This window comes from Thunnus maccoyii, chromosome 14 (assembly GCF_910596095.1).
Source record: "Thunnus maccoyii chromosome 14, fThuMac1.1, whole genome shotgun sequence".
NCBI lineage: Eukaryota > Metazoa > Chordata > Actinopteri > Scombriformes > Scombridae > Thunnus > Thunnus maccoyii.
This window is the reverse complement of record NC_056546.1, coordinates 18,264,333-18,290,039: the sequence shown is the minus strand read 5'-3', so window position 1 is coordinate 18,290,039 and position 25,707 is coordinate 18,264,333. Positions and strand designations below refer to the sequence as shown.

Genomic DNA, 25,707 nt, shown 5'->3' with positions numbered 1-25,707 from the left:
ATTTATGTCAAAAAACACATAAAAAAAAGATTAAAAAAAAGGTTTAAAAGAAAAATACAAACCAAAGCAGATGTGCAGGATATTAACCTGTTTCTAAGGCCAAAGATGTCTCTATCCTGTATTAATCATTCTGATTTACTTTATCACCGAGTTTTCAAACCAATGTTTAATACGCTGCCAAAACAGGGTACACTAGAATTGCTTATCTGGGCACAATTATGAACTAAAGAGCAAAAAGAAAGAAACAATGTAAGCAAGTAAGAAAAAACACAATTTACTCTATAAACTCTTCTATCAAAACCTGCTGGCCCATTGTCTCCAAAATGAAAACACTCCAAAAAAGCATTTTTGTCCAAGGCTTCAAATGCTTTAAAGGTATTGACATGCCCTGAGTTAATCATCATCACTGTAGTAGCCAAGACAATTAAATGTATCTAGTTGTGTTTATACTGTAGATTGGAGGTAATTTCCTCAGCAGAACTACAACTACAAGTGTATCTTAGCAACCTCTCCGCAGTTGATTAAAGAAAAGACAATAGCACATCTTTCACTATTCTTTCAAGAACCTCTTGATTCAATTGCTTTTGGATGGTTATTTGAAAACCTCTTATATAGTCCAAGAGTTTCAATATTAAAAGCAATCATTCTTTGCTTCCATGTAGGGTCTTAAATTGGGTAGATGTCACACAAAGATAATCATAAATTGCTCATGATTAAGAACCCATATGTGAGCCAATATTCTGGTTTATTTGAAGGTCATTTTTCAGGTTTTTTTTTTTTTTTTTTGGTCTTTTTTGCACAGTACACTGAACTAATGTCAGGAAAAAGGTGACTGGAAGGATGGCACACACACACATTGTCCACAGCCATACAGATTTTCATACTTACAGTGTAGATTCATGTTGTTACCTTCAGTCAAGTATTTTCTAAGTTGTAATATTTTTTGGTACCCACTGAAATGTATTTATAGCTCAGATGCAAAATCTTGCTTTCTTGTTTTTTTGAATAAACAGTTTCTGATTTGAAAACAATTTTATACTATTTTATTCGTTGTATGATAGCTTGTGTTGAAACAAGTCTGTACATTTGAGAACTCTTTGGTTAAATGAAAAACAGGATTTTATTGAAAATATGTTTGTATTCTTCAAAAAAAGTAACATATATAAAAAAAAGTTTCTATATTATAAAAAACGATACCTAGCTCTGGTAGTCTCATGATCAAAATGCATTTAACTTTACCAGGATTGTTTATCTGTCCTGTCATCTCCTCACACCACCATAAAAATAATGAACTAAACGTGCTACTGTGCCTATTTAGAAAGAAAACAGAGATGTCAACAGCCACCACTTAACCCAGTTCATGTGTATTTTGACTGTTGTATTTTTTGCTGTGAAATTCAATTTCTCTCACCAACAATATGGATATACTTAAGGAAATATCTGGCTGCCTAGAAACATCCGCTTGGGAGGTATCCGTGCAAAACATTGTGTTAAATAGAGCCTTTGAAAAAACAAAACAAAAAAAAAACCCAAGAGATTTTTAGCATGTCAGTATCTATTGTATAGTTTTTGTAGCCAATTCATTATTAACAGGAGAGGATTTGCGTGTTTTTGATCATTCTCCTTATCAAATATGCTGCTGTTCTTCATTCTGAACAAACAGGGCGCACATCATAAGCGGCATGTGCAGAGCAAGAGAAATTGTGTTTTATAAATCAACACTCAACAGTCCTGTATATGATCATGTGTGGACACAAACCCAACACAGGTCAGTGGCTTTTGTGACTAAAAGCCACAGGGCGCTCTTCAGTGTGATTACTGTGAGGATAATCTTTAACACACATGCTGTCTCTAAGGGGAGCTGTGGAAAGTTGGCTCAGAGCGGCTAGCCTTCCTGAAAGAACTGTAAGGTAGGCTGCTATTTTTATGAAGGCTTTATATTTTATTCATAAAAGTGTTTGTGGTCTATTTTTTTCTTTTGGTATATAGTTGAATATAATGGAAATGCAGTGGGATATTGATGTTCTTCCTGACACAAATGGATTTATTCTAAATCAATGTTTGCTGTTTCTGTGTAGCATCTGTTATGCAACATTCAAGTTCAATTATACAACAGCAAGTGGTCTGTTGTGGATGTAATCATACCTTGTATCCTTCCATTTTCCTCAGGTATGAAAGACTACAGTATGTCATGATTATTGCTTTCAGGGTGATCATAATGTGCTACTCGCTCAGCACCAGGACTCTCTTGTTGTTACAGTTCAGTTAAATCCATGATGTTGAAATTGAAGACGGATGGAGGATGAAAATTGATTTAATCTGGTTCCTGTTTTTCTTTCTTCCACTTTGTTTTCAGTATATATCTGAGAGCTTAAAACTTCCTTCATGTCATGCCGAAACCTGTACTCTATAAAGTGCTGTTTTTCACATCTGTTTCTTTCTTAGTACAAAAAAATAGCCCCTTTCTTTTTTGCAACTTTTTCCAGTTCAAAAACATGTTGAGACATTTGCACTGTTTGATTTTTATTTAATATTTAGAGCCATTCATGGTCTCCAAAATCCTCATGTGTAAAACATATTGTTCTCAGGAGGCAGCTTACAAACTAGCACAGAGACATCCCTTTTCCTGTCAAGGCATATCTGTTTGCCTAATCTAAAAAAGTATTGTCCCTTTGCAGTAGAGTTTAATCTAGTAGGAAATTTCTTAAGTTTGTACAGTTTGTTCAGTTGTGTCTATGACTGATGATTAGACTGAACTGCCATTTTGTTTAACTTCATTACTCCTTTCTGTTTAAATTGCTGAGGAAATCTAAACATGTGTGCAGCGATTTAGAGGTCTTGAACCATTGGGCTAATTTGTTAATGATGTTATCCTACAAAAATCTAACATTTGATTTGATTGTGCGAAATGCAAAACTCTGACACAGATAATCCTCCATCCTATGTCTACTTAAATAACAGGAATTTACATAATTTAATCAAAATTGCTGCATCCCTTTTATTAAAGAGGATTTTGAAAAAGTAAGACCAAATAATTGTAAGCTGAAATTTGTGCTATTCTAATACAATTTATACCTTATAAATATATGTACTACATGAAAAGTTTATTGTCCTTGTTTTGCATATCGCTGTTCACCTATATTACTGACCACATCCAACTCTTAACATTTTTCTAATATCGTTAAAAAACTATTTTTGATTTTATTATATGTCAAAACCTCCTCTACTTCCATACCATCTTAAACTTTAAAGTTTCTCCTCACCTGCATTACATTGATACCTAAAAGCAGGAAAGCCCCTGAAGGCCAGTTCTTTTAAGTTACTCTCTGCAGCTGGTATTTGTCAAGATAAACCACCGCTGCAGTTTCCTTGAAAATAGAAATGTTAAAAGGCCAGTTAGGGTTAAGTGATTGATGCAGTTATCATCGACAGAGTCAAAGAAACTTTTCCTTCTAAAGTCAGAAACATTTTCCTGACAATGCAAATGATGGATTACATGTGTTTTAGTGTTAATGAAAACAGATTTCTCAACCATACTTTGTCATAATACAAAGATTTATTACAATATATTTAGTTCCATAACATATTTATTTAAAAGGTTCTACATATATAAAACAAACAATATGTGCTTTGCATAAGTAGCAGAATTATGACAGCAATAATTTGCACTAATTTAGTGCTTCTCTGATATCCTTACTTCCTGTCTCTGCTTTAAAGCCCAGATTTACAGCACATCTGAAAATAATTTAAAACCCAACAAACCTCTAAAACCATGAAATCATTTATTTTGACTTTATTCATATTGGCACAAATAAGAATCAGCACAGATTTGGTTTGATGTGTAAAAGATAAATAAAATGTTTAATTTTAAGTTTGAATTTTTCAATTTAAAGTCATATAACTTCAAAGTTCAATAACTGCCTCTTGTTTTTCTGTGCTTTGGAGGTCCATGAATAAGCAGTTAGAGGCAATACACCAAAAAAAGGCATTTTAAATTTTAGGGGGTGGCAACTGATAGACATCAACCTTGAAGTCTGCTACAAAGGGCTGATCATATGAGTCGCCTCCGTCCCCTGAGAGAGGGGCAGAGGTCTCTCATCACAGAGCAGTTTAGCGTGGTGAGATGGTTGAATGCGAGGACTTCATTAAGCCCCTCTATTGTTAACATCTGGGTTCAGAAGAATGGCTCTTTCTCTGGTAAATGTTGCCCTGGCTTAACAAGGGATTTTATTACACCATGCAGTTGACATTGGCAGCAGTGGCACGTCTGGCAATGGAAACCCCTCAACTGTTTAGGTCACAGGAGATCAATCAAAGCAGCCTGTTTCCCTGAAGCCTTCAATTCTCACTCGAAGAGGGAGGTGAATATTCATCTAATCTAGTTGCTGAATCTAAAAAATATCAGCTGTGAGATTTTTAGTGAATACTGTTAAATGCTTCTACTATAAAGCAAGCACTCAGTATTCAGCCTGTGAATAAACCATTTGGAGCTGATTTGTGGCTGTACAAACTCTTCTTCCCTTATTGTTCAGTTTTCCTGCTCTGCACCTGCATTCCCTTTTTTGGATGCACAAATTATATCTTTCCTCAAAATGCTTCCACAAGAATTCCAGTCCAAAGTGCAGCTCTAATCTCCCATATCGCTCCATTTCCCACTTTGCTTCACACCATTTCCTCGCGCAGTCTCCATCTCCCCCGTCCGTCTCTGTTTTGATCCCCTCCCTGCCAGGGATGTGGGTGCCATGGCAACTGCTGAGTCATACTCTACCGTCTGCAGCCGTCCTCTAATCCTATCTCCTCCTGCAGCAAGGCCCTCCATCATCCAGGCCTGCATTAGAATATTGATTTGACGCTTCAATTTGCTACATTTGTTGCAGCGGTGTGAGCAGGTGAGTCCCAGAGGACACAGAGGTGCGGCAGGCTGAACAGCAGCCCTTCGGATGGGTAACGTACCCACAACAGTGAAGCACTGCTTGAGCTATGAACAAGTCATCCAGGACTACCCATGGCTGAGACGCTGGCTGCTGGAGGAAAAGGTGGGCGTCCTTTTACTTGTTTCTAATCTGCTGCACATGCTCTGCCACATGACTCTCATGACACAGAGACTACACAGCAGCCAGCCACTGATGACAGCGCTGATACTGCATGGTGCTTATATAATGGTCCTCTTCAATTCAAATTCTATTCCTCTTTCACATATTACTGTAATTTTGAGAATGGAGGTTATTCTCTCTAAATAAAAAATGTTTCCAGCTCTCTGAACTGACTATATGTGACAAAATACGCAGACTAAATTTAGCTTTGTCTGTGTTGTGTCTCTCCACAAGGATACTTCAACAGGATTATTTAGTAATTTGATAAGAAGAATATTTGTTTATTGAAAATGGACTGATGCGCTACCTGTAGTGGTTCTTTACATTCAAATACATTGATCATGTACTAAGCTTGAATTAAATAATAGATGTGATATTTAAATGGAATTGAATGACACAAGAAGCATCTATAGATATTTTTGGCCTCTTGTAACTCATTGTTTCCTTTTATTTTCAATTGTTATGCTCAAAAAGTAGCAAGAATCACTATGTAAAAATACTCCTATTATAATACTCCCTTACTCATTACAAGTAAGAATCATGAATTGCAAATATTACACAAAAGTACATAACTAGCATAATAATACCTCTGACAATTAAAGTACATTTTGTACAATTTATTGCCAAGTAGGTCCGCACATTCAATAAACCTGTTTCTGATTCTGAGTACTATAAGCAAAATGTACTTTAGGTATCAGAGGTTTAAGTATTATTATGCTGTAAAATAGCTCATTGTGTTATCATATATTATATTAATGAATTATAATTGTATTACTGATGCATTAAGTCGTTAGCATAATTTAAATTATAGCATTATATTTAATGGAGTTAGCTTACAGTAGTCTTAACCACTTTATATACTGTTGGGTAGTTAATCTAGGACAATACATCATCTTTTCTAAATGAATGTGTCTTAAAAAGTATTATTTTCTCCCTGAAATGTAGTGAGGCAGAGTAGAAATTTTCATAAAATGGACAGCAACATACAGTAAGTAGCTATCTAAGTAACCATTTGCTAAATGCACTTAACCTAGCTTAGCTGTTAGCTAATTAACGTCAGCTACATTCCACCAATGCTTAACTAATGGTTACTGTCATCTAGCTAACAGTTAACTGCTCAGCTCCAAAAGTAAAGGTTAGCATCCAGTTGGTGAAGACAGTCAAATGGTTTCTTCCTGTTAAAGGGGAGTTTTTCCTTACCACTGTAGCGCTTGCTCATGGGGGAATTGTTGGGTCTCTGTAAATTAAAGAGTATGTGCTATACATGCTCTATGTGAAAAGTGCCCGGAGATGACTTTTGTTGCGATTTGGTACTATATAAATAAAATTGAATTGAATTGCATTGGTCCAAAGGCCCATTATTCCGAAACCCCAATAGTTTGAAAAATGTCCCATTGGACCGAAAGCCCATTAGTCTGATGGTTCGTTATCCCGAAAACAAATGCCCATTACTCCAAAGGCCCATTGCTCCGAAAATACACACTCTAGAGTTGTTGGAGTTCAGTAACTGCTGGCCCTGTCCATGGTGGTGGTGGTGGGGGCGGTAGGGGGTGACGGACGCATTACCATTATTTATACACTAAGATATTAAGGGCAAAAAACTCCAGGGAGAGTGTATATTTTCGGAGCAACAGGCCTTTGGAGAAGTGGGCTTTTGTTTTTGGAGTAACGGGCTGTCGGACTAATGGGCTTTTGGTCCAATGGGATGTTTTTAGAACTATTGGGGTTTCGGAATAATGAGCCGTTGGACCAATGGCATGGCACCAGAGACACATATACTTCTTTTAGGAGTTAAGGATAAAGATGTTTATAAATTCTACAATCTTTAATGTCTTTGGAGGTTGTACATTAAAGTTCAACAAGGATTTTTTTTCTCTATAATTATTATCTGGTTCAAGCCATAAAAATACCCTGATCCTCAGAATATCCCTTGTGGTTGTTGTGGAGTTACCCTTCCCTTCTTTCCCAGTCTTGTCTCTATGACACATCTCTTGGGTTTACATCCTAATTGCACGACAGGCTTATGTTTTGGTTATCAGGTATCATCTAGCTTTGAGGTATACAGAGTCGTTCATGTTAGAAATAACATGTCCTGGCTGAAAGGATGACTTGAGTGTTTGTGTTGAATGTCTTCTTGAGTGGTATTCCTCTATTTATTCTCTGCTCTGTTTATCTTTCCAGACCATTACAGGACATGAGTATCCTGAGTTTGTTAAAATAGTTGAAGTTGGTCCTAGAGATGGACTTCAAAATGAAAAGGTACTGTCATTTCAGTCACAAATTTCATTTATATTCATATGCACCCTTGTTTTGTACTACTAAACATACATGATCATCCCTGGAAAACCCATTTTTTTCCTGTATCTTTCATACATAAAGCAATAACATATGGGTTGTGTGCCGTAATTGCCAGGAGCATATGTTTTACATTTTCTTTGAAATTCAACAGAAAAGATGACACGGCTTCTGGCTCAGTTTACTCTTCTTAGCATGTCACAGCTGTATCATTTCCTTATTGCACGCCAGTAGTTTTACAGACTGCACTGGATGCAGAGATCATTTTATTTACCACAATGTGTGATAAGAGATATTTTATATTTTGAGAGATCTCAAAATATCCAGCAGGTGCAAGGTTCAGCATGTGAATGTAGATAGCAATGGGCCTCATTCACAAACAGTGTGCACACACAAATCTTTGCTTAACCCGAATGAATGTTTTAAGCACAAATCCAGGATTCATTAACATGTTCTTACTTGAATTTGTTCTCACTCTGTGAACAAATTTAGAAATGCCTTAGATCATGCGTATTATTTAAAAAATGATTGGACCCAAATATACAACATTTAAAAGTTGAAATTGATAATTATACACAACTTATTTACTAATTATAAAATGAATAGCTAAGACGTAGTAATCCATAAATTATCATCACAAATGTAATGAAATTATTAATATATTAAAATTGTCCTGTTCCCACTTTTAGTTGAAAATAGCTTATATACTGTAATTTCCATATTGGAATGTGACCTCGATTAATTTCCCCATCAGATTTGGCCGTGATACATGCAGCTTGTTAACCAGCAGCCTGTTCCGTTCAGTACTAGCACAGTGAGGGGCGCTATGCTTTCGCTACATCATGGCCTGTTGTGGAAAGAGACGAAACACGATGTGCAGTAAAGTTTTTCTACATTTTTACCATCATGGCCCTCTTTGCAATGAGTGACAGCTCACGCCACTGTTCCACTGCTCCAACAGAGCTTTCCTTATATAGAGAAATGGGGGTGTGGTAGTATGCTAATTACCGATAGCGTGCACGTGCCTGTCAATTTAGAATGAGTCTGATTCACTAACATACGTACAGTGGTAAGAACAAAATATGTCGGTGTGCACATCATGACGGACGGTATTTTGTGTGCAAAGTAAGAACATTTCTGCGCACATCTTAGTGAATGAGGCCCAGTGTGCCTACAGCCAGATATGTACTTGTTGTACCTCCCATCTTGAGAGGAATCAAATCCAGAAAGAGCTGTTTCAGTTTCATTGTTCCCTAGGAAATTGTTCCGACACGGGTGAAAATCCAGCTGATAGACATGCTCTCAGGAACAGGCCTGCCTGTGATCGAGGCCACCAGCTTTGTGTCTTCAAAGTGGGTACCGCAGGTAATAACTCTTCTTTGTGCACAGAAAAAGAGTGCTGAGTGATTTATTAAGCTCTCTTTCTTGTCTGCACAACTACTGAGGAAGTCTGCTCCTCCAGCATCCTTGTTGGTCCCACAGATGTTTTTTAAGGAATATTTTTAAATATTCTTCATGAAGTTGACCTTTCATTACCTGTCATAAATTGTATTTATTTACTTCACGAGTGGGAGCAAACATGTTCAAGCCCCATGTTTTGTTTAATCTGAAAAAACATGACATGAAAAAGTAATTCTGTCCTTTATGGATTGTGTGCTGCCTATGTGAAAACATTGATGGAGGATGATGTATTCTTAGCAACATGTTCAGATTGAAGTTAAAGGTTTATTTTTCTACATCATATGTTTTCCTCCTCGTCATTTAGATGGCGGACCACACTGATGTGCTGAGAGGAATCCAGAGAGCACCTCATGTTCAGTACCCAGTTTTGACACCTAACATGCAGGGCTTCCAGGATGCTGTAAGCATTAATTTTCAATTCAGCATAATGATCCCTGCTGAAAACCATAATTACCCATGCTTGTCAATTTGAGTTAATTGTTGGCACCACATTTTTTTATGCCAGATGATTCCTGCACTTACGTAAGTGTGACTCCAACACAGTGTTCAAAGTGGTTTTACAAGTTCATTTTTCTCCCCTGTTTAAGGTTGCAGCTGGCGCTACAGAAGTGGCGGTGTTTGGGTCAGCGTCTGAAAGCTTCAGTAAAAAAAATATTAACTGCTCTATTGATGAAAGCATGCTGAGGTTTGAGGAAGTCATTAACGCTGCCAAAGAGCGACAAATTCCAGTCCGTGGGTTAGTATTCTATATATTAAATTGTCACTTAGAATGAGAGAAAACACATAGCATTTTATTCACTCAGATTTTGTCACATTTATTTGTTACTAAAGGTAATGATACCTTTACACAAAAGTTCCAGATGGTCACTAGGTTATATCAATGCATTAGTAAACCACAAGTCTGGATGTACATTAAAGCAAACCAAACAGTTTAATATACTGGATATACAGTAGTTGCGCCTTTTATCATATATGGAAATACGAGCCACTGCAATGGCAATGCATGTTTACTTAGATTAGATTAGATCAACATTTCACTGTACATAAAGGTTTAAATCTGGTTAAAGATAAACACAGAACCAGAACAGCAGTGGATTAGTGGAAACATTGCTCCATGTGCCAAATACTGTTTGATAATGATTAACAAATGGCTTAGAATTTAGGTCTGGATCACCACCAAACTCTAATCACCGATATGTTAACCAAATCTAATGTGGATCTTTCTGGAAGCCTTTGAGATATCCAGCTGACAAAGAGATACAGATGAACAGCCAAAACAGCACTGACGTGTCCAGAAGTTTCTTATACACTGTAATTTATACACTCTTCCACCGAGTAGCAACAAAAACAGAGTGGCTCTCTGTTTCACTGAGTATATCCTACATATAAAGCTGTTAAAAGTACAGACACCACAAGACCAAAAGCACAGTTAAGTTCTCTATGTTACAGTGAATTGCTTCTACATCCACAGCAGTTGCTCAGTTCTATGTCACACAGGCTCCGCCCTCTAGTGGACTCTGTGGACTCTATGGACTCTATGGGTGATTCTCTTCTCCAATTACATGCATGCAATCACCCACTGAAATTTGCATGTACGTACTGTAGCTGGCAAATCAGGACACACCTGCTGATTATGTGTGTCTCACACAGTATATAAGGCAGTGTCTTGCTGCTGTTCATTATCCTTCTCACTTCAGCGACGACGAATCTGCTCAGTGATCTTACCTCTCCATGGATGGACTCGCCGCTCCAGCAAGCTCATTTCTGCCGTCGTGCTGCTGTCAACAGGCATCTCTTCAGCTTTGAGTACTTTGGACGGGACCATGCACAGAGCGGCTTGATGCATCCACTGCCCTGCGTTCACTGCCGAAGACTTCCTTTGATTCAACGCCAGCAATGGTGGGACCATTTTCAGCTTTGTGATGTCTTGCTCCACTGCGTTGAGAGCAACCCAGAGCACCGCATCGATTATGATGAGGGGACCTGCATCGTCTGGAGTTCTGCCGCCGTCAGACACCTCGGCTAAGGCTGTCTTGGCAGCTTCGTCAATGAACGATGATGACAACCTCTCATCTGTGTTGACATCATTGCTGACCTTTGGAAATCCACCTCTGTCTTCTGAAGGTTATGGCCCTGGTGGCAGAGCGCATAGGGCTCTCACTGCCCCTGTCTGTCCCGCCCAATCCGGTTAGTCAACTATGTGAAGGCATTTACAGCCTGGCTCATCCAGCTCAATCTGCCTTTGTTTCGCCTCCTCTCCTGGACATTTGGCAGTGTGTCGAAATGTCCTGGAAGGAAAACAAAGTCACCAGTCATGGGACTGATTTCCTTCCTGAGAGTAGAGGGCCACACGGAGACAGGCTGTCCCGGTGTGCCCCCCTGGAAGAGGCCCTCGCAGCCCTCCCGATTCCTCACTCAGCTCGCTGGTCAGCAAGCAGGAAGCCGCAGCTTCCACTGGAGGAGGATAGGGACATGCTGGAATATTTCAGGAAAAATATTCTGACTGGGCGCGCAGCTAATACACTGTTACATGCCTCCCCCCACAGCAGAACAGGTCGATTTTCTTGGCTGCATCATCGGCCAGACTAATAAGTCTGGGTGTTGCTACTGCTGCAGGGCATGTGATATCGCTTGCCACGGTGGGCTCACGTCATGTGTGGCTGGGACTAACCGCCATACAGAGAAAGGACAGGTAAGACATCCTGGGAGATCCCATAGCTTTGGACAGGCTTTTAAGGTCAAAGGCAGTGAGGAGAAGAGCGCACAGGCAGGACAGAGCATTGCCAGCCCCCACCGCATCAGCCTCCTCCCAGACCATCTTGAAGGAGACACCGCAGCACTGGCCCTCCCATGCTGGGTTGAAAAACTCACTGTGTGTTGAAAATGTTTTAATAAAAACAAGTTACATTTTCCACCGAAGAGGAAAATCCTCCACCCTCCCCTCTTCCACCTCTCCAGCCCTCCTTGACGCTGTGATGACAGCGGCCCAGCCCGTTTCATCCAGCTGCTCACAGAGGCTGATACTGCAGTATGCACTCACTCAGCTAGCGCCCCTGCCTCTCTTCCCTTAGTTAGGGAAACAGATGGCGGGCGGCCTCATTCAGCTGCAGGCTGTGCTAGCTGAAAAAAGCTCAGCGCTGAGCCCCCTCATGAGAGCTATGTTAGGCGCAATGTGGTGAGAAAGAAACACATACAACACAGAGAAGATCTGTCTCTCACCGTGCTCACTGGTACTGTTATCTATTGGACCAGCCAGCACAGCTTGCCTCTGCAGCTGACGGTGATGCAGCGAGTGGCGTTATTTTCTCACTGAGGAATAACGCCTCGTGCTCACACACTGGCTGGGGAAAGGACACTTCATGTCTGCTTAGTGTCAGCACTGTCTCCTGCTGGTTTTGCCACTATCCTTCACAGGATCAGCATGCATAACTTGTCTCTCGGGTTAATGATAGCATGGCTGTCAAAAACAGACACACGGACACATCTAACGCTGTGTTGAGGCCCTTTCGATATCGGCTGCTCCCCAGCTGGCTGGTTGCCCTCTGACACAGTTTTACAAGGCATGGCATCACAGCTGCGTGTTGACGGAGTGGATGGATAAAGCACAGAGACTGAGTTGTTCACTCCAGTTCTGCTGTGTTCCTCCACCATTTTTGGGCATCAAGGAGATAATCTATCCTCCCAGGAGGAGACAGATTCTCTCTCCAAGGAGATGCAGGGCCTGTTGCTGAAACAGGCTATCTCGATTGTTCCCATTCACGACAGACAGAGGAGGTTTTACTCTGTGTACTTCCTGGTTCCTAAGAAGATGGGAGGTTTCAGACCAATTTTGGATCTCTGCATCCTGAGGCAGTGCATTGCCTGAGAGACGTTCCGCATACTAACCATCAGGAGTTTGCTGGAACTGATTAAACCAGGCAACTTGTTCACCGCCATCGACCTGAAAGATGCATACTTTCTTGTTGAGGTGGCACCAAAACACAGGAAGTTCCTGCATTTCGTCTTTCAGGGGATAGCGTACAAGTACAATAGGCTATCATTTGGCTACTCCCTGGCTCTCCACACATTCAGCAAGTGTGTCATGTAGGTGTTGGGGCTCATTGCGGTGGGCCATCCAGTGGTTCCACTGGAGTTCCTGCGCAAGTGCTACCTGAAGAGGTGGTTCGCCAGCCTGTGCTTGGATCCCAGGCAAGAGGACCTGCGTTATTGGGGGTCCCCACAGCATCTGTCGATGGAGACACCACTGGGTCAAGTGACCTCCTACATAGCGATGTTCACAGATGCATGCAGACACCTGTCTGGGGAGAGTGATAAGTGGTATGTGGCCTTCAGGGGAAAACTGACACAACAACCTCCTCAAACTTCAGGCATTGCTCTTTGTTCTCCAAAACTTCCTGACTAGTTCTGGTGAAACATGTGTTGGTGAGAACAGACAACCGCACCACAGCCACCTACATCAACAGGCAGCGCGGAGTTCGGTCCGCTGTCCTATTAAAGATGGCAGAGAACCTGTTGTTGTGGGCCTCAGAACATCTGTCTCTGACAGCCCTTCACATTCCAGGTCCAGAAAACAGGGGTGCTGACCTCATGTCAAGGGGCGGGTCTCTGGCAGACGAGTGGGTGCCGAGGTGGACCTGGTTCGTCAAAGCGGAAATGGACCTGTTCGCCAGTCAAAGCAGCATCCACTACCTGCTCTGTTTCTCCCTGATGCCGCAAGATGATCCACCCCTGGGAGTGGACGCATTTGCACATGCGCCATGGCCAAGGAGGCTGCTTTACACCTTTCCTTCTCTTCGTCTCACGCTCCCTCTGCTGGAGAGAGTGAGACAGGAGTGATTGTTGGTCATCCTGATAGCCTCAGACCGCCGTTTGGCACCATGGCATGCAGAGATGACCCAGATGTTGGTGGCCCAGCCCAGGACCATTCCTCAAATGTTGGGGGCTCTGGCCCAGGAGGCGGGCTTAATAGGCATGCTGGCCATGTTGGGCCAACCTCTCCAGTCCTGGCTTCTGAGAGGGACAGGCTGATGTGGGCTGGACTGTCTGCACAGGTGGTGCAGACCATCCAAGCAGACAGAGCAGGATCCACCATTGCTTGCTACAAAGCAAAGTGGTTGGGATTCCAACACTGGTGCTAGTAAAGGAGATTAGACCCCCTGACATGTGACCCCCTGACATTCTACAATATCTGGTGGAAAAGGGGCTGTCTCATTCCACTGTTAAAGTGTATGCAGCTCCTGTTTCTTCCTGTCATGAGGGCTTTGGCGGCAGACCTGTCTTCGCCTGTCCCCTCATGAAACATTTCTTACAGGGGGTTAGGAGACAACGCCCAGTGATGCATGTCTGAATTGTGCACCTGTCGGTTCACCTCAGCTGTTTGCTGCTTCATGGTAACCACAGAGGTGCTACTCTCAGACCGAACCCCTTGTTCTTAAGAATATAAGGACTTCATTTAGGTCGAGAACTATTCAGCTTGAGGCATTTTGTCCTCCACCTCATGGAGATGCTAGGGAGGCAAAACTGAATTTCTTGTGCTCAGTACATGCGTTGGCATGTTATGTTGAACAAACGGCCCCCTTTCGGCGCACTGAACAGCTGTTCGTGTGCTATGGAGAGGGAGTGGCTGGTAAAGCCTATCCAAGAAGCACCTAGCTAGTTGGCTTTGTGAATGCATCTCCCAAGCCTACAGGCAGGTGGGTAAGGACGCCCCCCACCATGGTCCAAGTGAATTCCACACATGGTGTAGCAGCAATTACAGCCTTGTTCAGTGGGGTGAGTGTCAAGGACATGTGCACGGCAGTGTCTTGGTCTTTGCCTTGTCCGTTCATAAGGTTTTGTCTCTTGGACATGTCAGGCTCCTTTTCAAGATTTTTGTTTTCAGGAGCGACTCAGGACTTGTTAAAAGGGTAGTCTGAGTGTCAGAATCTGGATGATACACCTGCATTCTCCTGTGATCTAAGATGACTTGGGGAATGAGGTGTGCAGGGTGTCTGTTGTATGATCTGTGACCCCTGCGAGGTTAGGCCATGTTTTCACCCACTTAATGTTCATGTTAACTGGGCTGGGTTGGGCACCCTACTGCTCTGCTTAAGCGGCTTGGATTATAACATAGTAGGTTGGCTGCATCGACTGACTTCTGGTCGGGCTCAGTGAGGCTGTCTGATGACATGTTGCGGTGGGGTGAACATTCATCAGGCCTGTGTGAGATAGAATGAAGGTTATGTTCTATAAGCACAGGCGGAGCCCTCTACCCATGGACCCTGCCGCTCCTACACAGTCCGCTGAGGCGGTTTCTGAATAGTAAGCAGCAGCAAGACACTGTCTTATATACTGAGACACATGTAATCAGTAGGCGTGCCCTGATTGGCTGGCTACGTACATGCAAATTTCAGTGGGCAATTGCGTGTGTGTGATTGGAGGAGAGTATTACCCATAGAATCTATAGAGTCCAGTAGAGGGCTCCACCTGTGCTTATAGAACTAGGGTTACAATATCATAACTTTCGTTTTTTCTTCAACATCCAAAACAATCTTATTTTTCATGAACACATTAAAACAGAATTGTCCTTTTACAGATATGTTTCTTGTGTTGTCGGATGCCCACATGAGGGACACATTGAACCTTCCAAAGTTGCTGAGGTGAGATCAATCTTATGGATCCTTTCATATTTTCTAAAACATTCAGTAAGACTGCAATTAATAGAGTCATCTTGAAATGTTATTGCTGACAACAGTTATTGAAGATGTTGATACTGTCAGTGACATAACTATAATTAACATTTACTAAATATAGGTTTTCTAGACAACAAACAATGGAAGGTGATATTAGTTAAAGTTAAGTACTACTACTGCCAGTTTCTAATCATGCCTCTTCTTTGTAATCCGTCATAGTGTGATTGCATATTTTCTCACCTTCATGAATTTACGAGATTATGCTCATTTAAAAAAAGACTCCAGGAAAGCATCCTTTCTTCTCAGCAGCATTTATAATTGTCTGGGGATTAGGTGGTTTTTGTTTTTTGTTTTCTTTAGCATTAATAAATCTTCATTTTGATACAAAAGCTTTGGGTAAATATGTTTCAGCTCAAAAGTCCACTCCATGGTTATTTTATTTACTGCCCCAGCATCCTACGTGCATCACTGAGTTGAGTTGAGGCCTTTTGTTTTCAAGCACTATGATCAAGTTGCCACTGTAGCAACAGATTGGACTGTCATTTATTATAAAAAATAGGGATAAAAGAATTGTCAAATTGAAATGTCTTTGCTATTTCAATGCTGAACAAAAGTTGTAATGATTCTTGCATATTTGATTAGAGTTAGTAGTCTCTTCCCTTTATGTCTTTCTCTCAATGTCATCAGCTCATTTTACTGTATATTTCACTATTCTTTAGGTGGCAAAGAGGTTATATGAAATGGGATGCTATGAGGTTTCTCTCGGGGACACCATCGGCGTTGGCACTCCAGGTTCCATGTTTAAGATGCTGCAGAGTGTGATGAAGGAGGTGCCCACCAGCGCTCTAGCAGTTCACTGCCATGACACCTATGGGCAAGCACTGCCGAACATCCTTACTGCACTTCAGGTAAGAACTGACCAGTCATCCCAAGACTACTCACCATAATGAATGATTATGTTATAATCATTATTATTACTATGATTATTATCACCATTAGTAGAGTAAATAGTGCTTTTAAGTAGCACTTTAGTAGTAGAAATAGCAGCAAAAAATATTTTCCACCTATTAGAAGTTATATTTCATGGTTTTGACAACAAAAACAGACATTGGTTTTTATCATCCATTAGAAACATTTACTGCATTTTGCAAAAAAAACTACAACTACAACAAATCAACTTTTTCAACTTTGACCCTCTGTATCCTGATAGTTGTTTGTTTACGCACTTTTACAATGCAAAAGACAATAGTAAAAATGAAGATGAACACACCCAAAAATATCCATTATCAATGTACTTAAAAATTCAAAGATACACCCCTGGTTATGCTCCATCTTGTTTTTAAGAGTTTCCTGAGACACAAAATACATGAACATTAAGAATTAAAGCCAAAGAAAAACTGAAGGACAAAAAGATAACAAAATAAAAAATATGAAATCCAAAATTATAATAAGTATTCTTTCTATCTAGTTGTCTAAAAGAAACTGTGGTAAAGTTTTATGAGTGTTGCTCTCCATGGCTGGAGAATGCTGCTTTACTCTGGGGAAGCATCACTGAAGGCTGCTTGAATTTCTGGGAGTTCTTGAAATGAAGGAGAGGACAAGATTGCTCTAAACGTTGGATGGAGAGACTTGTAGATTCTGGGACGGAGCTTGAAAATTCTCTGAACCTGGCAGACATCAGACATCTTTGAAAACAGAGTGATGGTGAGACCTGACATCTCTGCCTTGATGGAGTAATGCAGGATGTCAAAAAGGGAGGGAGGGTGTAAAAACTCTCTGGACTCTTAGAGGAAAAGGAAGAAGGGAGCTCTGATAACTAGTGGGAGGTCACTCGTACCTTTCATTCACACCTGTCTTCCAGGGGAGAAAGGTATGATTAAACATCCTGATCTTTGTGTGATAGATGTGAAAAATGCCTCTTGCAAAAGTCTGTGTAGGGTTTGCCAATACTGGTGAAGATGAGGCCCATTTACCTCAGAATTTTAAGTGTTGAGTCTCCTCTGTACAAGAACAAGATGGGGTTGCATCATCCTCGTGATCCTCACAGCCTCTCATGTTAAAGTGTTTGACAGCTTTACTTTCTGCTTTCCCACTGGCTTGGCAAGGATTGTTTTGGACACCTTCGCCTTCACATGCATCCTTCTCCTTTTGATGAATATGAATATTCTTTTGGAGAAACCGAAGGCCGATTGTGGATATATTCCCGACCTTTGCATAAATCAGCGATGTTACTCATGATGACATGAAGACAAGCAACCAGATGTGGAAGCAAAGTTGAGGTGGCAATACTTGTTCCAGGATATCTTTCAACTTCCTTGACTGACTGCCAACATTGTGGAGATCACAAGTCTTTTCTGAGGCTTTAAATCATTATTCCTGCTGCGGATAATGACATGTTAAGCTGCTCTCAATACATCTTTTTAGACAAATTTCAAGGCACTCTGAGTTACATTAAAATATATTTTGTGCAGTTTTTACAAAGAACAAAGGATTAGTAGTGTTTATCTTCCACTGGAATCAGGCAAAAGCAGGTTCCCATCAATATCTAGGCCTATGGCCTTTTAAGGTAGTTTGAAATCAAGTTCAAGCTATCTTTGACCTTAATAGAATATAATAAATGTCCATGTAATATAAATCTCAAATTACAGCTGACAGTCCCCTCTTAAACATTTTACATCCAGAAAAGTCAGTGTGGAGCTTAAGTATAAAACAACATGTCGCCTAAATGTTTCTGAAACTCACTGTAAACCTGAATATTTAATGATAATGTGTCAGTTTACGAAATTATGAATGTATCCTCTGTTTGGCGAGTATTGAGAAGGCACAAAACAAATGTGTAGGTCACAATGGGACACACAGAAAACCAGGAACCATCAGTCAACAAGGAAGAGGGGCATTAAGAAACATGATCTAAGCCTCCCCACAAAGCGAGATGATTCACAAACTGCCCACTGAAAAAAAAAATCCCAGAATCTTAATGAACACAAGATATTTCCAGTGGACCCTCCCTTCAGAGTACACATGCATTTTAGTGAAGAAAAAAAAAACTCCATGTACTATTATAGTAAAATACTCACAGCTCACAAAAATATAATTAGGTTGTAAAGCTCTGTGGAGGAGGTCTCGTCGGGTTGTTTTTCAGCACTTGCCCTTAGCAAACGTTAAACTGACATAAATCCAAACATAAAACAGAGGTAATGCAGGTATGGCTGTATCAGTTCTCTGGGGCACATTGTCATTGTGGGGTAGGAAGCTCATTGGGGGCTGGGTGGGTCAACAGATGTGAAGGGGTCTGTACAAAGGCTCACCTATTCAGTATCTGTTGGACAAAGCAACTGAGAGCTAGGTGGATAGAAGGGCCCTGGGGGGCTCCTAACTCATCTGTCGCTTGGCTGTTGAACTCTCTGACAATGCTGCGCTTAAAGGCCGGTGGAAAACGATCCTTTCAGTCGCTCTCTGCTGTGCATGTGATGAACGGTCCTGCAGCTGCAGCCCCAACTCTGAAGCAGAGTGAAACTTCAGTAGCACTTTTGTTTTACAGGACAAATATTTGGTGTGCAGAAGATAATTATTCCTTGTGACTTTTAGTTTGTGTCAGTTACAACAAAACTAGTGTGAGAATGTCATTATTTTACAGTCTAAATCGATGCTTTTCTGAGCGTCATCTTCTGTGCTGTTCATCTGTATCCTCAACACTGCAGCACAGTGCTGCAGAAAAAGCTCAATAGTATCCATGTGTAAGGTAACAAATATTTTTAAGGTTAACCTTGATTTTGGATGCTGTAGTGAAAAAGCGCAGAGGGATGGTGGAATTCCTATGTGGATTATATTTAGAATGATTCATCACAGCTGCCCCGTGGCCACAGAAAATAATAGCAGCCAGGGATATTTAGCCTACCATTTGCTCACCCATAAACAAGATGGAAATGAAAGATTTTATCATAGCTTTTCATTACTGTGTGCCAGAAGTCCACACCACCAACTGGGAGAGAAATGAATTCCCCCGACGCTGTCAGCCCTGAGTCACCTCTTTTGTTCTTGATAAAGACATTCCTCTGTCTTTGTACCTTTTCTTTTTTTTCTAGGAGGTCTGGGGGGGCTTTGTTAAAAACCTACTCCTGGCAGGTCACACAATGACAATGTATGTACTTAGATTTCACAGGCTTGGCAAGGAAAATTATTTATTCTTACCCGCAATTTCAGTGTATTGTGTACTGCTGCAGCTGGGGAATACAGTATAACCTGTATGTGCTCACACTTGAGCTCTCCACCAACAATAACATTCATTTGCAGTTTTTTTCTTTTGTGTCTTTCCATGAAGAGCTTTTTGTAGTTGAACAGCAGATACCCTGTTTGACCAGGACTGTAACTGTGTAACTAATATGCTGAGATCTTCTCTAATGTGGACTAGTGTATTGATCGTTTCATTGTATGTTACCCTTTACGTTGGCCAGATTTTGTGAAATTCCTTGATTGATAATTTACAGACGCTGAGATGATGATGATGTTATCTTTCAAATTTTTTTTATTATTTATTATTATATCATCACCATCATGATCTTCATCATCACCATCACCATGATTGTCATTATAGTCATCATCACCTCTGACAGTTGTCACTTTTTGGTCAGTGGTGAAGTGCTGTTCAGAAAAAATTCTTCAGAAGAAAAACCCACAGCATCAAAGCCAATAATAAATAATCATAATGCTTAAATAAACAATGATGGAATCAAATTACATATTAATAGTAATAATAAGTAAAACATTTTATTTCAGAGCCATTTTATAGATACTCAAAGATGCTTTTACAAAAAAAACCCTAAAAAGCTAAAACACAATGCAAGTGCTGAATGTTTAAATAAAACATAAATCAAACATTAAAAGCTGTTTTAAGAAGATGAACACACACATACAGTACCAGTCAAAAGTCTGGATATACTTTTGCATTCAAGTGAATGGGAAGGTGTGTCCAAACTTTTGACTGGCACTGTACATGCACAGTATATTATATATCAGATTATTAGAGTATTATGACGTTATCCAAGATATGTGCTGCTTTTCATAGTTAAAATCTTTCTGGTCTTTTTACAGTGGCAAAATTGTAGAAGGTTTTGCAGGTGAATGGATAATAACTGTAGTTGGCACTACGACAGTGTTCCCAATAAGGCCCCTTTTTGTGGATATTTTTACTAAATCTAAGACTCAGTCAATAAGCATACAGTATAAACAGGTGCATTCAGTGCGGTTCGTGTTGCCTTTGTCAGCCGATTAGTAGTTATTATACATATTTTTTTTTAAATGGATAGTCCATGGATAGTTTTTTTTATATTTGTGTATTTTTGCCACCTCTTATTAAATGAATGAATTTTTTGTTTTGTTTTGTTTTTTTTAAACCTTTTAAACCTTTATTTCAGACAGTCAGAAGAGAGATGTCAGGAAATGAGAGAGACAGAGAGAGACATGCAACAAAGGTACAGAAGGTGAATGGATTGATTATATAGTTCAGAATTTCTACATTTAAATAAACCATGAAGTAAAAATGTCATTTATTTATTCTTTATAGGTTTGTTTTGTCTATCACCTAGCTGCCCACCAATATCTGGGAATTGCTTTCCCATGGCAAGCGTATTTGTGTGTTCTTGTAAAGAGGTGATATATGTGTCAGCAGTGGATCTGTGACAGTTTCTGTCAGCTTCCCAGTTTATGTAGCAGTGGGTAAAGCATCACTGCTTCATATCCTTCAGTGAATACACTCTCTCTCTTTCTCTCTCTCTCTGACGCAGTTATAAAACCAAAATGGGAGCATGTCCATCTTCAGCCTCGTCCACTAAGAGTGTAGAATGTCAACAAGCTTATCCCAAATCATGCAAGTTTCAAAATGCACTGTGTCTTTATACAGGAATGTATTGTTTTTATATAGCCACAGCTCACTGAATATGGCTTTTTAACACTAAGTGCACATCTGGTTTCTGGGCAGTGTGAACCTAACTGAGCGCTGGCAAGCTCAAGCTGCTGACCACCAATTCCTGCGTGATTAGTGTCCAGAGAAACAGGGCATGCTGCTGAAGGGTTCGTTTTGTTTCTTTCGGAAACAGTATGCTGAAGACCCCTGGCCTTACACGGTTAGCAGCTGAAAGCGAGAGGATTGGCATGGTAGATTACAACTCTGTGTTTATACAACAAAAAAATTCTGCCTAGTACAATATCCTGCTCTGGCTTTGACCAAGGTCTGGAAATCTCGTGCACTGCACACACCGGAGTAGATCTCCTCCTTCTACCCCACCTCCTCCTCTCTCCTTGCCAACACAAACAGCAATTACGGCTGGCTCAGACAGCCCCTGAAAGAAGTAGGTTCTTGTCTGGAGGAAAAGCAACCAATTAGTAGCATTGTTAAAAAAAAAGCAATAGAGATTCTTTTAATTTTGCTTGCTTGGTCTTGCTCCACAGGGTGAAAGTCCTTCATGACCCAATGCCACTGAGAGGATCAGCGTGTTAATTTTCTCTCACTGTGGGATCCTCTGACATCTGGCTCTGCCACGGAAGCTGGAAAACATCTTTAATATTCTCATGACAATCCCAGGGACATGTGGAAAACATCCCGAGACCTTCATCAGTAATGACTTTGAAAACTGAAGGTCTGGCTTCGTCATTTTTTGGTGTGAAAACAAAGGTTATACTCATAGTTAAGTATACGCTTACACGGCAAGCAGTGAAGGTTTGTCTCTTTATGTAATACATTCATTCTTAGAAACTGTAAAATATTATATATTACTATGAATTCTTCTTGCATCAAAATAAAATCAGTGTCCTAATATTTGCTAAGCAGCATTTTTGGATGTTTGTAAGATGTCCAACAAAAGCATTGATATTCGGAAAAACAACTGAAAACGCCAGACACTTTTCTTTATTGTAGGTAATAAAAAAAGAGCATTTCCCCACAAAATATAAAAATTATGTTGACTGTAAACAGCCATATGAGCCAAACATGCACAAAGTAAACACTTAAAATGTATCTCTTGCAGGTGTAAATATAACATGAGTTTGTATGTCTTTGTACAAAGACAGCCTAGTACAAAGACCACCATAAAACATAATAGAACATTTTAACCAAAGACATCATTATGACACTAATGATAATAGTTTGCAGCAACTGCGCATTTGTGTATTAATGTTACAATTCCTGTATTGTTGGCACAGTGTAAAAAGACACCATCCAGCCGAGGAAAAAATGTCTTCTCAATGTGGCAAGAAAGTGAATCCCCATGGTTAAGGGCAGAGTAGTGCTGTAAAAACATGAGTAACCAGGAGAATCAGAAACATATGAAATGTTCTGTTCAGCATTTATAATGTTCCTCTCATATGAACAAGGCCATAATTATGTGGTGCTGGTGGTTTAAGCTGACAAAGAGGATGACTAAGCCATACTGTGGGACATTCTGTGCCCACTCATCTTCAAGACATAAGCCTACAGTTCTCCTAAACAGCTGTAAAACACGACCACAGGCCTGGCAAGGCACACTGCACCACGCAGAACAATCTAGCAGAACAAGGATCTTTGTTCCTGGATTTTACCTGAGGTTGAAGCATGTGTGGAGGCGCTGAATGTCTCTGTGTGCTGTTTGTCCTTGCAGATGGGGGTCTGTGTGGTGGATTCTGCAGTAGCTGGCCTGGGAGGTTGCCCGTATGCTCAGGGTTCATCTGGCAATGTTTCAACAGAGGATGTACTCTACATGCTCCATGGCATGGGCATTGAAACTGTAAGTATGTCTTCACAGTGCACTTGGACAGAGCTGCTGTAGTTTATGTCTTAATAATCCCATCTCATCAAACCAACTCATACAATCTTTCAGAGCTCATTAACATAAACAGTTCGTTCTGCAAACATACTGCTCTGTGAATGTTTATTTTATAATATCAGTGGTTTAACACAGCTTGCCTGAGCCCACATTATTGCATGTCCTGACCCAGGAACAATTTATTTTACAATCCCTACCCCTGCTGGTGGAACCATTTCACTACATCACCTGTTGCACACATCTATTTCTGACACCCTGAGGATATTTGGTTGCCTCTTTTTGATCCTCATTATATTGCAAACAGGCAAAATCACCTCATAGAAATTACATTTTGAAATGAATTGATATTGCTTTTTTTTTTCAGGGAGTAAACCTTGCCAAAGTTATAGAGGCTGGTGACTTCATCTGCAGGGCTTTATGTTGCAAGACAAACTCCAGGGTTGCCCAGGCAAGTAGCAGGACACTGTGATGTGTTTCAGCAAAGAAATATATTTAAATATTTGACTCTGTTCCCTTTAAAGTAACAATCTCGAAGATCTCTGTTTCGTTCTCTTTGCTGACACCTATGGCGATAAACGGTAATTGCAGGTGTGTTTTTGGACCTTACTTCCCAGGGAACAGTGTCGCCTGTGTGACGTCAGTAACTGTTTATTCACAGTGCTAGCAGAGACCGGAAAAAACAGTATGCCGCTTCACACACAAATGAGTTGAAGAGCGAGTCTGTCGTGTTAGCTCCGCTTACCCTCTTTGGCAGACCAACCACTGCTGGGTGATGGAAAACGCATCACTAAGTATGCGCTGCTTGAATGTCACCACCGACACCCAGTTCGTAATACTCATAATACTGCAAATGCAATGGCTTTCATCAGTGAGCCATAGGCTCAATCACTATAGTGTTACCTCATTCGGCGATAGGTAGTGACTTAACAGACATTTATGTAAATGAAAATCTTTGAGATTATTACTTTCAAGTGCTTTCCCTGTTGTTGCTGCCTTTAGAGTTGTTGCCTATGCTACTGTATTTGAAGTACATTTTTCCTTGTTTATATTTCTGCTGGAAATGTCAGAGGTATCTCAACTAAATAATATCATGAGAAAGATTCTGTTTCCAAACCACCTCTTTCAATGTCATTTTCCCACATGGAGGCTGTTAGGATTTGAAGGACCATTATGATCCACTGAATCACCTAATTCAGGTGTGATATTCTGAGTTGTGTATTTTTTTGGTTGGTATGGTTCGACAGTACGAAGGAGCAAGGACAGATCAGCTGGAAAATGACTAGACGCAAATGACTAATTCTATCAAGATGAGTATTCATTTTTATTTTACAACTTTGTCACATTTATTGGGCCTTGACAAACCCAGAAAAGGTCAGCCACTCTTATTACTTTTCAACTTTGCATAGCTCAGTGGCCTTATAAAAATAAAGCAACAGAATAAGAATTTAGTCTGCTTTGGCTACTTGCTGAACTCAATTTACTATCACCACAGGTGTTTGATTTGTATAAATAGAGAGGACAAACTGCAAAAGAAAAAACTCCCTCCTGCTGCCCTGGAAATTCTCTCAAAGCATTTACTTCTCCGAAGACCTTTTCAGCTTTTCCTACCTGGCTAGACCATGTATGAAAAGGAATTTCAAAGAAGGTTCCTCTCGAAAACCTACAAAACTACAAAAATAACACAGCAGCCATTTGCTCTCAGGATTGCCAAAGATCGTTTAAAAAGTGCCCCTTGATAGTTTTTGCCATGACAAAAAACCTTCACCATGACATAAGCTACTGATTCAGTGTCTGTATATAGAAGTGTTCTGGGAGGATCATCTGTGCGAGTACTGTCAAATGTGGTTGCTTTTCTCTCCTGCCTCTACTGTTTACAATCTACTGTGCTGTATAATGTCAAATAAAAACAATGAAACTGGTTTGTGTCACTGAGTTTTTTCATTTTATCTGAAGCAAATAAGCACAGAAATTGTGCTTGGGAAAAATATATGACTTTTATGTTCACGTATACTGTAGGACTAAGAAAATCCAAAAGAAAGAAAAAGACCAAAAGAGAGACCATCTATTGTACCTGTCTCCAATCTTGTCCTCAGCATTCAAGGTACATCTGTTGCTCTATCAAGTTAGTTAATTGTCATCAAGTGCATTCACCATATATCCCAAATGTAAATCAAACTAATTAGAATACCGGAGTGAAAGCTGGCAGGACTTTGGGTGCGAATTGGGACTGAAAACATCTCCACTCTAATGAACATATTTAGGAGGAAACTGTACATTTGCATAAATGTATTAACATGTGATAATTGCCTTCCCACAATGGCCCATCTTCATCACATATGCAAACAACTATCCATCAAAAAATTATGCATTCGAGTGCAGTCACACATGTTC

The 25,707-nt window shown here is 40.3% G+C and overlaps 1 protein-coding gene across 4 annotated transcripts; it reads left to right on the top strand.

The window, feature by feature from the left end:
- Positions 1-4,266: 4,266 nt before the first annotated feature.
- On the top strand, positions 4,267-25,192 carry hmgcll1 (3-hydroxymethyl-3-methylglutaryl-CoA lyase-like 1). Of its 4 annotated transcripts, none has more exons than XR_006099894.1 (10): positions 4,267-5,036; positions 7,275-7,352; positions 8,646-8,753; positions 9,154-9,249; positions 9,437-9,585; positions 15,424-15,487; positions 16,240-16,428; positions 23,152-23,277; positions 23,681-24,687; positions 24,809-25,192. XR_006099894.1 is itself a non-coding variant. In XM_042433182.1 (9 exons), the coding sequence occupies exons 1-9, from the start codon at positions 4,941-4,943 to the stop codon at positions 23,783-23,785; spliced, it is 1,011 nt and encodes a 336-aa protein (XP_042289116.1). In that variant the 5' UTR covers positions 4,267-4,940; the 3' UTR covers positions 23,786-25,192. The 4 variants fall into 4 exon arrangements, 1 of the variants encoding a protein (XP_042289116.1); XR_006099895.1 differs by lacking the exons at positions 23,681-24,687; positions 24,809-25,192 and adding exons at positions 20,935-20,991; positions 21,968-22,155 and having other exon boundaries at positions 23,152-23,238; XR_006099896.1 differs by lacking the exons at positions 23,681-24,687; positions 24,809-25,192 and adding exons at positions 20,935-20,991; positions 21,968-22,202 and having other exon boundaries at positions 23,152-23,223.
- The last annotated feature ends 515 nt before the right edge of the window (positions 25,193-25,707 follow it).